The 13356-nt window shown below is 39.2% G+C and overlaps 1 protein-coding gene across 1 annotated transcript in view; it reads left to right on the top strand.

The window, feature by feature from the left end:
* Positions 1-13356, top strand: part of LOC130228338 (teneurin-1-like) — a 51279-nt gene that overhangs the window by 27699 nt on the left and 10224 nt on the right. Inside the window, 3 exon segments of the mRNA XM_056456777.1 lie at positions 730-989; positions 6332-6622; positions 10589-10979. Coding sequence (XP_056312752.1) covers positions 730-989; positions 6332-6622; positions 10589-10979 — 942 coding nt within the window.

Raw genomic sequence — 13356 nt, 5'->3', positions numbered from 1 at the left:
TCACATTTATTGGTATTCTATAGTCACTGAGTGCACATCATTTGTACACTCATTATTGTGGTGCGTTGTGGCAGATATTAAGTTCAATTCGAAATGATACTGTTATTAATTGCTCTCTATCACATATCGTTCCAAACTCCTGAGACCTTTGTTCATCTTTGGAACACAAATTTAGATATTTTAGATGAAATCCAAGAGCTCACTCATCCTCAATGAACAACATTGAAGTCCATAAAAAACTAAATAAAAAAATAAAAACCATATGCCGTCAGTGGTTCAATTGAATATTATCAAGCTACGAGTATATGAACACATGAAAACGCTGTGCTGACGTATACCTCAAATGCTCTTGTGCGCAATATACTGACACTGAGGAGAAGAAACTGTCAAATAAAGTCATTATATTAGTTTTATGTGCACAAAATATTCTTGTAGCTTCGTAATATTTATAATGTACCATTGACGACACATTGACTGTTTTGATGATTTTTTTGGTACCATTCTGTACTTTCAATGAGCCAGGACCATTGCTGTCTATGGAGGATGAAAGCGCACTCCGATTTAATTAAAAATATCTTAACTTGTGTTCCGAAGATGAACAAAGGTGCTGTATTGGGGGTTTGGAAGAACATGATGGCGAGTAATAGTTGACAGAATTGTTATTTTTGTTTGAACTAACCCTATAATATAATAGAAGTAATGCTTTTAAATCTCTTTGTCTCTGTTCAGCTCACTCTGTCAGTGTATACGGCGTTCGAGATGATGGCTCTCTCTGGGTGACATATGCTAGCGGGATGGATGTTTCTCTCAGCACCGAACCAGCCGTGGCATCAGGGCTGTTGGCGGGGGCATCGGCAGGGCTCGTCCATCCCACAGTGGGAAGGTGCAACATTACCCTGCCAGGGGAACCAGCTCACAGCCTGATAGAGTGGAGACAGAGACGTGAACAGGCCAAAGGGAATTACACAGCATATGAGCGGAGATTGAGGGTAATGCACAGACACACACACAGCATATGAATGAAGACTGAGAGTGATAATAATGATGTGCAGGGGTACAATAGGTTTTTACATCTCAAATTAGCTCGTGTGCAGCACAATGTTCGAGGAGTGAGCAACTATAGTTACAAATCTTTATTGAGTTATGATTGCTCATTAATCTTCATTTTTTCAGGTGTTTTTAACCTCAGTTGCTTCCTGCATAATTGTCAATCTATCCTGTTTTCTATTTAGTCAACTTTAAAACTTTAAAACTTTGTTGGAATTTAAGTGTTGTTTTGGTCAGTGGAAACATATTTAGTCATATTTTAGTTGTTATGCACAGTAGTTGCCTTTGATTATCAAATTACATTCATTCATTCATTTTCCTTTGGCTTAGTCCCTTATTTATCAGGGGTCGCCACAGCGGAATGAACCGCCATCTATACCGGCATGTGTTTGACTCAGCGGATGCCCTTCTAGCTGCAACCCAGTACTGGGAAACACCCATACACTCTCGCATTCACACACTCATACACTACGGCCAATTTATTTCATCCAATTCACCTACAGTATACTGCAAGTTTTTGGACTGTGGGGGAAACTGGAGCACCCGGAGGAAACCTACATGAACACAGGGAGAACATGCCAACTCCACACAGAAATGCTAACTGGCCCAGTCGGGACTCGAACTAGCAGTGCTAACCACCGAGCCACCATGCCGCCCTATTTTATTGTTGCAACATAGGCTCATTCTGAAAACGTAGCCCTTTATACATTTCTGGAAAGAGCAAATTTTGCAGCGAGGAGGCTGGCTCAGTCAATCAGTCAGTCATTCAGTCAACAGTGGCCTCTGGTGGTTTTACACAAGAACAGCAGGTGCGAATGGCACTTGCGAAAAAAATTTGAGATCTTAAAAAGTGTACACAGCGGCCTCTGGTGGATTCGCGAAACCAGCAGTAAATAGCGGTACATTTTCAGAATAAGCCTGGGTTGCATTTATTGATCGATTTTTATTTTATTTTATTTTTTATTTATTTATTTTTTTCTATTTTATTAACAATATTGCATGTTCATATAGTCATATACAGTGTTTAGGGTTTAGAGATGTCTTTCAACTCATTCTTGCTTTACCTTGACATGAAAAAAATGTTGCAAATAAATATTTTGAATCTATATATTTCTTCATAAAATTCACACTATTGCCAATACACTTGTAATTGCCAATACAAATATAATAATTATCTTGTGTTCACCATTACAATAGTAATAGATGTTAACAATAGTAGTTAGTGCATGATTAGATTCAAGTGAAGCAGTCAGAGCAAACGTGGCATTCATCACTGAGGTCAAGTCAGTGAAACTGCTAACTAAAATGAGCCAAACGAGATCCCACTCCTTTTATTCATCCACGGCAAAAGACTTGCATTTTTTTCCTAATTTATTAAAAAGATAAATCAAATTCTTCCAGCTTCGAAATTGAACCCGGGTCATTCAAAATGAAGAGTGCTAATCTTACCTCTGACACAGAGTATTTCTATTAATGCTGCAGACTGAGCCTTAATTAACACCATTGTGCGTTAAGCTTTAATTGCATGATTTCTTTGATACCCTATACTTAAGCTAGCTTTATTTATTTAATTTTGCTCATGCATTTTCTTCTTTAAAAGATGGAGGAAGCTCCAAACACTCAATATTGATTTTGTTCATTTGATGTGTTATTGAAACATACATTTAGAAATGACTTTTTGTCTTGGCCCTCTCCTCATTCAAGCTGTATATACCTAACTATGAATAGCTGCCAATGTGGTTGCAGAGGGAACTGACTTTGCTTTAAGGGACTTTGGTACAGATAGGAGAAACAGACTCACTCTCTCTTAATATGCACCCCAGATACCACATAACAGGCTCCACACAGCCTTATACCCTGCATTTCACACGCTGTTCCAACTTCCCCTTAAAATAAACTCCATAAATCTTTCTGTTCTCTGTTTCATTATCTCTAGACTTCGCCCTTACTCTGTTCAGTTTTACTTTTTGTTTGTGGATTTATTATTAATGTGATTTACTGGCATTATGAGAAAAATACTGTAAATCATAACATATTACAGTAGATTTCCTATTTTTCATATGAATATATATAATATGGTTTTGTTTTTATTTGATCAAAAATACTAAACTGCTATTTTTTTGTAAACTATTATTACAACTGAAAATAACTGGTAGTTTGTTTTTAAATTTAATTTGTAAATTTGATATAACATTAGATTTTGATCAAGTGTTGCAGACTTTGTCGGTAGATTTAGTGACTTTTTTAGAACCCTTTAATGTCTTTATTTTAAAATCATATAGTATTTCTGCTTCTCCTTTGATTTGAATTTAAACTATTTATTTATTATTTATTAATTATTAATACTCTAAATAATAGAGATTTAGTTGCATTCCAGTTTCTGAGTGTATTACATCTGAGAGACTACACTGTCCTAAACTGTAAATACACTGCAATGTATGAATAGTTTTACTGTATTCAAACAACAATAAACCTAATTGAACTGACACTCTCACACACACACACACACACACACACGCACACACACACACACACACACACACACACAGAAGAATGTGATATTGATTAATGGCTGCTAAAACAGTGTTGAAAGCTGTTTTCAATGGAAAATAGTTAAGCTCTGCTTGACATGTCACTAAATGTCACTATTAATGGCATAATTTGCATATTACTAATGTCTTCATGTCCTATTTGTATCTGATTGTATGATGTGTTTAATCAAGTGGTATTTATATATGCACTGAATATGGTTTCTACATAGTCAAGCCCCTAATTGTTCAAACCCCTTGCAAATTCTGACTTTTATTTAACCAGCAAGTTTGTTTGTTTGTTTTTTGAGAAATGACATAGGCTTCTCCCTAAAGATAATAAGACAATGTGTAAGAGGCATCATTATGGAAAAAAATGTATGTAGATACACTACCTGACAAAAGTTGCCTATCCAAGTTTTATGAACAACAAATAATAATTTGACTTCTGGTTGATCATTTGGTATCAGAAGTGGCTTACATGAAAGGCAAAGGCCTCTACGCTTATTTTACCAAAATAAAATATGATCATGCCTAGATTTTTAAATATTTAATTAGGACAGCAAGAGCTGACTTTGCTGAGACAAAGCTCTGTCACTTAACAGAAACAATGCAGAGTATAGAATATAAAGTCATTGTGCAGTGGAAAAAGAATTAACATTGTGTATGACTCCCATGAGCTTGTACGACTGCATCCTTACAATTCTGCAATGACTCAAATAACTTATTAATAAAGTCATCTGGAATGGCAAAGGAAGCGTTCTTGCAGGACTCCCAGAGTCCATCAAGATCCTTTGAATTCATCTTCAATGCCTCCTCTTACATCTTATCTTAGACATGCTCAATAATGTTTATCTGGTGACTGGGCTGGCCAATACTGGAGCATATTGACCTTCTTTGCTTTCAGGAACATTGATGTGGAAGCTGAAGTATGAGAAGGAACGCTATCCTGCTAAAATATTTGCCCTCTCCTGTGGTTTGTAATGTAATGGGCAGCACAAATGTCTTGATACCTCAGGCTGTTGATGTTGTCATCCACTTTGCAGATCTCTCACACACCCCCATACTGAATGTAACCCCAAACCATGATTTGTCCTTCACCAAACATGACTGATTTCTGTGAGAATCTTGGGTCTATGCTGGTTCATCAGAAAAATCTACCCTCTGACACTTTTCCAAATTATTACCTGCAATTCAAGTTATTATTTGTTGCTTTTACAGCTGGATTTGACAACAAGACTTTTGTTAGGTAGTGTAAGTGGATGTATGTAAAAACCATATACAGTGTATATATAAATACCACTTTTAATGCATCATACAATCAGCTACAAATAGGACGTTGTGATGTTAGTAAAATGCAAATTGTAATCTAGCGACATTTAGTGACATTTCAAGCACAACTTAACTACTTTCCATTGAAAACAGTTGGAAACACTGTCTTTAGCAGCCATTAATCAATATCGCATTCTTTAGAAATGGGAAATGATATGTCAAGTAAAATGCTACCAATATTTTTATGATATTTTTGTGAAAACAAAAATTAAATTTTCAAGATTCTTTAAAAAACTGTTCAAACAAATATATATTTACAATTTATCTTAGCATCATAAAATGATCACAACATCATAAACCTGTTTTAAAGTTGCACAAACTCAAATGATTGACTGTCAAATAAAACTAAATCTCTGATTAACTGCATTGACACTGAGTCCTAGTAGAAGTAAAAAAGAAAAGTTCTGAAGGTAGACTCATGGTTGAGAAAGACATAAGACAACAATGACGGTTTCTCACTGTCCCTCATTCATTGACAGCTACAGGCAGTGTGCTGCAAGAACGTGTCCTTTAACCTGACCCAATCTTTTTTTACCTGACACTTTTCTTTCACAGTGATGTGGTTTATTCCAAGTTGAAACTTCAACAAGTTGGACATTCTCACAATAGCAGTTGTCTGGAAGTCTGGCACAGTGCAGTGTTATTGTGGCCAAGCATTCATTGTACTCTGTTGTGATACAAGCATGTTTTGCTTGTGTTTGTAATTCGGCTCATTCTCATTAGGCTCACAGAATGACTCTGGTCGCAGGGGGGGGCCATGTGTGTACGTTAGAACAATTAATTGTAAAGCTCAGAACCGGCTCAGCGAGGGGTCTGTTTTCTTTACCCAATTCTCAGCATTGCAGGGTTTTATAATGATACGGGGATCACTGAATTAATGTTATTGGCCTAATTCCACCTTGCATGCGTTATTTGCAGTGTCCCCATTTACTTTTAAGATATTTTTTACTGAATATTGCATGCAAGGTCTCAGTTGGATGTTTTTCCCATTTGCCTAATTTCCAATTTGTTAGTGGACGCCACACCTCGCTGCCGTAAAGGCCAGCCGCTCAATTACTGATTCTAATGTATTCAGACGAATTCTAACAGGCATCTCTGCAGGACATTATCTTTTTATGGGAGCAAAGTCTTCCTGAAGGTCTAGACTCTGCGGTCGCCTCTTTTCGGTGGGAGACGGATGAAGCGTTTCATCTGCATAGAGGCGGAATTTGATCTCAGAATCACAGAGTGAAATCTGGAGCTTCAAACTGTTCGAGACCGCTTGTCAATTCATTGATGTATATGCTGAATAACAGCTAGCCTTTCTCCCTCTGTGCCCCTGAGAAAGAAATGTTCTCCTTTTATTGCCAGTTTTATTGCGCACGTTATTTCTGTGTACTCTGAAGTAATAAGATCATAAGTTTTACATTCTTTCTCTCATTCAGGCTCACAACAGGAACGTGTTGTCCATAGACTATAGTCAAGAGAGCCGGGTGGGGAAGATCTACGATGACCATCGCAAGTTTACCCTGCGGGTTCAGTATGATGACAAGGGCAGGCCTGTGCTCTGGACACCCAGTAAATACAATCAAGTGCGAGTGTCGTACTCTAGTGAAGGCCTGGTCACTGGCATACAGAGGGGAAACTGGACCGAGCGCAGAGACTATGACAATGGACGCATCATCACACGAACCTGGGCTAATGGAAAGATCTGGAGCTACACTTTTCTAGAAAAGGTGTGTACAGTATGTGTGAGAGAAGTGGGGATGTACTTGGTAAATTTTATTAAAAAATTGGATGACAAAAATCACAATGTATTTATGCTTGTTTTTAATTGTATATATAGTTAAATATAGTTAAATATATACATAGTTTTAGATTTTTCATGTAATGAAAACTGAATAGTTTATAAATTGTAAAAAAACTAATAAATAATAATTAATAATTAATACAATATTTATTTATTTATTCATTCATTTTAATTCTAGCATTAATTTTATGAGTAGATTTATGACAAATGCACTAATTCTTACCATAATACTATAAAAACCAATTCTTTTTTAAATAAAATAATTTACCCTATTTTTTGCATTGACATGTTTAATTGTAGTGATTTAAATGAACATTCAGTATTTTATAATGTTTTACTGCCCTAGAAAAATACCAATAATTGATAAAAATGAGAATTGCAAATATATGTATTAACATCTGTGTCTGTCTCTCTTTATAATCAGAATCAGAATCAGAATCGGTTTTATTGCCAAGTGTGCTTCACACACACAAGGAATTTGTTTTGGCTACAGAAGCTTCCAGTGTACATAAAGTGACAAGTGACAACACAAAATAATCTGAAAAAATAAAATAATAATAATAAAAAATGATGAACATTAAACAGATGCGGTTAGTGAAGAAACCTGGATGTTGAGTTGTATGTACAGATTGTTATAAATATACAGGTTATAAGGTGCTGTGTACAAGTGCGAATGTAGAAAGTATTGCACATATTTATTGCACAGTAGGGGAATATTTAACTGTTCATAAGGTAGACAGCCTGAGGAAAGAAACTTTTCCTGTGTCTGGCTGTTTTTGTGCTTGGTGCTCTGAAGCGCCGACCAGACGGTAACAGTTCGAACAGGTAGTGTGCTGGGTGTGAGGCGTCCAGAGTGATTTTGCGAGCCCTTTTACTCACTCTGGAAGAGTACAGTTCTTGAAGTGTAGGAAGGGTAGTGCCAGTGATTCGTTCAGCAGTCCGGACTATTCGCTGTAGTCTACGGAGGTCAGTTTTGGCAGCTGAGCCGAACCAGACGGTGATTGAAGTGCAGAGGATGGATTGGATGACAGCTGAGTAGAACTGCACGAGCAGCTCCTGTGGCAGGTTGAACTTCCTCAGCTGACGAAGGAAGTACAGTCTCTGCTGGGCTTTCTTCACAATAGAGTCTATATGAGTGTCCCACTTCAGATCCTGAGAGATGGTGGTGCCCAGGAACCTGAATGACTCTACTGCAGCCACAGTGCTGTTCATGATGGTGAGTGGGGGGAGTGCAGGGGGGTTTCTCCTGAAGTCCACTATCATCTCCACTGTTTTGAGCGTGTTCAGCTCCAGGTTGTTGTATCTGCACCATAACGCCAGCCGCTCCACCTCCTGTCTGTATGCAGACTCGTCACCGTTCTGGATGAGGCCGATAACAGTAGTGTCGTCTGCAAACTTAATGAGTTTGATGGAGGGGTCTTTTGCAGTGCAGTCGTTGGTGTACAGGGAGAAGAGCAGTGGAGAAAGAACACATCCCTGGGGGGCACCAGTGCTGATGGTGCGGCTGTCGGATGTTATTTTGCCCATTCTGACTAGCTGCTGTCTATCTGTCAGAAAGCTGGTGATCCATTGACAGACAGAGCTAGGAACAGAGAGCTGGGCCAGTTTGTACTCAAGCAGTGATGGGACGATGGTGTTAAAGGCAGAACTGAAGTCCACAAACAGAATCCTTGCGTAGTTCCCTGGTTTGTCCAGATGTTGTAGGGTATAATGCAGTCCCATGTTGACTGCATCATCCACAGACCGGTTTGCTCTATAGGCGAACTGCAGGGGGTCCAGCAGGGGTCCAGTGATGTCCTTCAGATATGCTAGCACCAGTCTTTCGAATGACTTCATGGCCACAGATGTTAAGGCCACAGGTCTGTAGTCATTGAGTCCTGTGATCTTTGGCTTCTTTGGGATTGGGATGATGGTGGAGCGCTTAAAGCAGGATGGAACTTTGCGCTGTTCCAGTGATCTATTGAAGATATGGGAGAAAATGGAAGCCAGCTGGTCAGCGCAGGTTCTCAGACAGGCTGGTGAGACACCATCTGGCCCTGGTGCTTTCCTTCTCTTCTGTTTACTGAAGATCTGACGCACATTTTCCTCACTGATCTGAAGAGCAGGGGGGGAGAGGAAGATGGCTGGAGGTGTTGATGGCTGTGTAGGGCGATGGTCCGGGCTGTGTTGATGTGGTGTTGATGGCTGTGTAGGGAGATGGTCCGGGCTGTGTTGATGTGGTATTGATGGCCGTGTAGGGCGATGGTCCGGGCTGTGTTGATGTGGTGTTGATGGCTGTGTAGGGAGATGGTCCGGGCGGGTGTGAGGTGTCTGGTCATAGGTGTCAAACCTACAGTAGAACATATTCAGCTCGTTTGCAATATGTCTATTGCTGTCGATACTGGGGGACGGTGTCTTGTAATTAGTGAAATCTTTTAAGCCTCTCCACACTGATGCAGGGTCGTTAGCTGAAAACTGGTTTTGCAGCTTTTTGGCATAGCTTTTCTTAGCCACACCAATCTCCTTTGTCAATGTGTTCCTGGCCCGATTGTACAGGATCCTGTCACCACTCCTGTAAGCATCCTCTTTGGCCTGACGAAGCTGTCTGAGTTTTGGTGTGAACCATGGTTTATCATTGTTAAATGACAAGTAGGTCCTGGTAGGGATGCATAACTCCTCACAGAAACTGATGTATGATGTTACAGTCTCTGTGAGCTCGTCCAGATCTGTGGCTGCAGCTTCAAAAACATCCCAGTCAGTGCATTCAAAACAGGCTTGTAAGACCTGCTCTGTGTCGTTGGTCCATCTCTTGACAGTCCTTAATACTGGCTTAGTAGTTTTAAGTTTTTGCCTGTAAGTTGGTATAAGATGAACCAGGCAGTGATCGGAGAGTCCTAGAGCTGCTCTGGCGACGGAGCGATATGCATCCTTTATTGTGGTGTAGCAATGGTCCAAAATTTTATTGCCTCTGGTGGGGCATGTAATGTGCTGTTTGAATTTAGGCAGCTCATGTGTGAGTTTTGCCTGATTAAAGTCCCCAAGTATGATAAAAGCAGAGTCCGGGTGTTGTTGTTCTGTCTCTGTGATCAGATCAGCCAGCTGTTGCAGCGCAGTACTCACGTGTGCTTGCGGTGGAATGTAAACACAGACGAGAATGAACGAGGAAAACTCTCTTGGTGAATAAAACGGCTTACAGTTAATGAAAAGCACTTCCACATCAGGACAGCACATCTTCTTTAACACAGTTACATCCGTACACCACCTTCTGTTGATGTAAAAGCATGTCCCACCACCGCGCGTTTTGCCCGTTGACTCCGTATCGCGATCTGCTCTGTACAGCTGAAAGTCCGGTAGGTTTAATGCGCTGTCCGGAATGGCTTCGTTTAGCCAGGTTTCCGTGAAACACAGGACAGCAGAGTTGTTAAAGTTCTTGTTTTTGCATGTGAGCAGAAGTAGTTCGTCCATTTTGTTAGGAAGAGAGCGGAGATTCGCCAGGTGAATGCTGGGCAGCGCCGTTCTGAAGCCGCGCTGTCTTAGCCTGACGAGCGCGCCGGCTCGCTTCCCACGCTTGCGCGTCTTGTAGCGTTTCCACAATGCGGCTGCTCCGCCGACTACAATGTTCCGCAAAACGCCACAAAAATCAAAATCCAGTTCTTGATTAATACAATGTGTTTTAATAACCTGCTATTTGGTACACGATTAAGCCAATCAGAATCCAGTCTGTTTTAAATAGCACAAGGATTTAATCTAGCAGACAACAAAACTGCAGCATGCAGTACAATAAACAGATCAATATCATCCACATCACTAATATAAATATTGTTATGGCCATCTTTATAGTTATCATTCCTAATGTGAACGGGCCTTTAGTCTTAATTAATAAGCCTGTTTGTGTTCTTCTTCTTCTTCTCAGTCTGTCCAGCTGTTGTTACACAGTCAGCGGCGCTATACGTTCGAATACGATCAGACAGACTGTCTCCTATCAGTGACCCTCCCCAGTATGGTGAGACACAGCTTACAGACCTCTCTATCTGTGGGCTACTACCGAAACACCTACACACCTCCCGACTCACCCACGTCCAGCTTCACGCAAGACTACGCTCATGACGGGCGCCTGCTGCAGAGCCTATATCTGGGCACGGGCAGACGGGTCATCTACAAATACAGCCGCGTCGCCCGGCTGGCTGAGATCCTCTATGACTCAACACTTGTTACCTTCACTTACGACGAGGCGACAGGAGCTGTTAAAACCATCCACCTGATGCACGAAGGATTCGTTTGCACCATACGCTACAGACAGACAGGTAAAAACAACACACTGACAAAAAGTCATAGTGAATAAATCTTTCATAACTCTTTTAGTGAATCTTACACATGTTTTCCAGGAATTTTTATCAGTGTAGTTTGATTCATAAACAAATCACTACTGAGATAACTTTTTTAGTAATTATTTGATCACATTGGTAATAGGATTAGATTTGATAACACATTAGTAAAGGTCCAATTCTTAGTTGCATGTTCCCTTGCATATTTTGCGGTTTATAATGTATATGTTCTGTATTTTACATCCTGTAAAAGCATATTCAACCAAAAATGATAATTGTGCAGTCATTTACTCACCCTCACGCTTTTATGAGGTCACAGTTAGACTACTGCAATTCACTTTACTGTGGCATTTCAAAATCACAAATTTCTCACCTTCAGTTGGTCCAAAATGCCGCTGCTAGATTTATTTGTAACAGTAGGAAACATGACCACATTACCCCACTTCTAACGGGCCTCCATTGGCTGATCATCGTATTCAGAATGGATTTTAAAGTGCTTTTACTGGTATTTAAATCCCCTCATAATCTAGCCCCAACCGATCTCTCAGAGCTGTAGCATTTTTACAATCCTGTAAGATCTCTTAGATCAAGTGACTAAAATCGTATTTTAGTTCCTCAGTCTAGACTGAAACGTAGAGGGGACAGAACTTTCTCTGTGACGGGTCCTCGGTTATGAAACACTTTGCCCCTTGAGATTAGAATGGCTCCATCACTATCTATTTTTAAATCACTTCTAAAAAACGTACCTATTTAGCTTGGATTTTCAATATTATTTTAACAACCCTTTCTACTGCTTCATTTTTAAAAACATTCAGTTGTTTCTCTTATTTTTATGTTTTTATATTCTGTCTTTTTATTTCACTTTGTCTCATGTACAGCACTTTGGTCAGTCATGTGACTGTTTTTAAATGTGCTTTATAAATAAATGAACTTGAACTTTATTCACCCTTGACTTGTTCCAAATCAGTTAAGAGTTTTGTTTTTCTGTTGAACCCAAAAGAAGATATTTTGAAAAATGTTAGTATTAATGGCATTTGTTTTCCCTGCTATGCAAGTCAGTGATTACAGGTTTCCAACATTCTTCAAAATATCTTTTGTTCATACTAGTTTGGAAGTCAAGGGTGAGTAAATGATGCCAGAATTTTTAGGTGAGCTTTCACTTTATCAATACCTCATATTAAAAACGTAGTCACTATAACAAATATCTTACTAGCTACTATTAAGTACTAAATTGCATTTATTGAGACAAACATTGTAAAATAAAATAAAAATAAATAAGTTATTAGTGAATATGTGCTCTGCATACTAAAGCTTTACTTTACATTTTCCAACATTATACTTCTTTCTTAAAGGAAAAACATGACAATTCTGTATTCACTTACTTACCTTTTACTAGTTCCTAGCCCATTAATTTCTAATTTTCTGCTGCATAGTATGTTTTATACTATGGATATAAATAATTACTGGTTTAGCGCATTCTTCCAAATATCATCTTCTGTGTTAAAGAGAAAAAAAGAAACTCAAAGAGGTTTGGAACCACTTGAGGGCGAGTGAAAAAGTTCATTTTCATTGTTGGATGAACCACTCCTTTAGAGGGTGACACGGTGGCTCAGTGGTTAGCACTGTCGCCTCACAGCAAGAAGGTCACTGGTTCAAGTCCCGGCTGGGCCAGTTGGCATTTCTGTGTGGAGTTGTTCTCCCTGTGTTGGCATGGGCGGATTTAACCAATAAGCAAGGTAAGAAGCCACTTAGGGCCCCAGGAAATCTGAGGACCGCCAAATAAATACTTACTATAAATTATATATAACATTGTTTTCTGTCATATTTTGTAAGGTGAGGGTCTAAAAATAGTTTTTTGAATGTAATTATTACATCTGCGCAAATGTGTCCCCCACCTTCAATCATGGATCAGTTCAGCAGTCAAATCAGTAAAGATTTAGTTTTAAAAACGAAATAATACATTTATTATGTTTAGTTGTAGATTCAACTTAAGAAAACACAGTTTCAAAAGTTTTACAAAGTGCTTTACATGTTATTATTACTGTGCATAAAGATAAAATGCAGAAAACAAGATCGAATAATATAAGAAAAAAAACAACAAAATAATAATAATAATAATAATAAAAAAATTAAAATACAGAAGGTTCATTTTAGAACATTTGGGCACCTTGGCTGGAATTGCTTAGGGCCCCAAAATACCTAAATCCACCCCTGGGCATGGGTTTCCTCCGGGTGCTCCGGTTTCCCCCACAGTCCAAACACATGTGCTATAGGTGAATTGGATGAACTAAATTGGCTGTGTGTGTGAATGCGAGAGTATATGGGTGTTTCCCAGAACTGCATCGGCATGAAGGGC

Source organism: Danio aesculapii, chromosome 5 (assembly GCF_903798145.1).
Source record: "Danio aesculapii chromosome 5, fDanAes4.1, whole genome shotgun sequence".
NCBI lineage: Eukaryota > Metazoa > Chordata > Actinopteri > Cypriniformes > Danionidae > Danio > Danio aesculapii.
The sequence above is the reverse complement of the archived record's forward strand: the minus strand, read 5'-3'. Positions and strand labels throughout refer to the sequence as shown.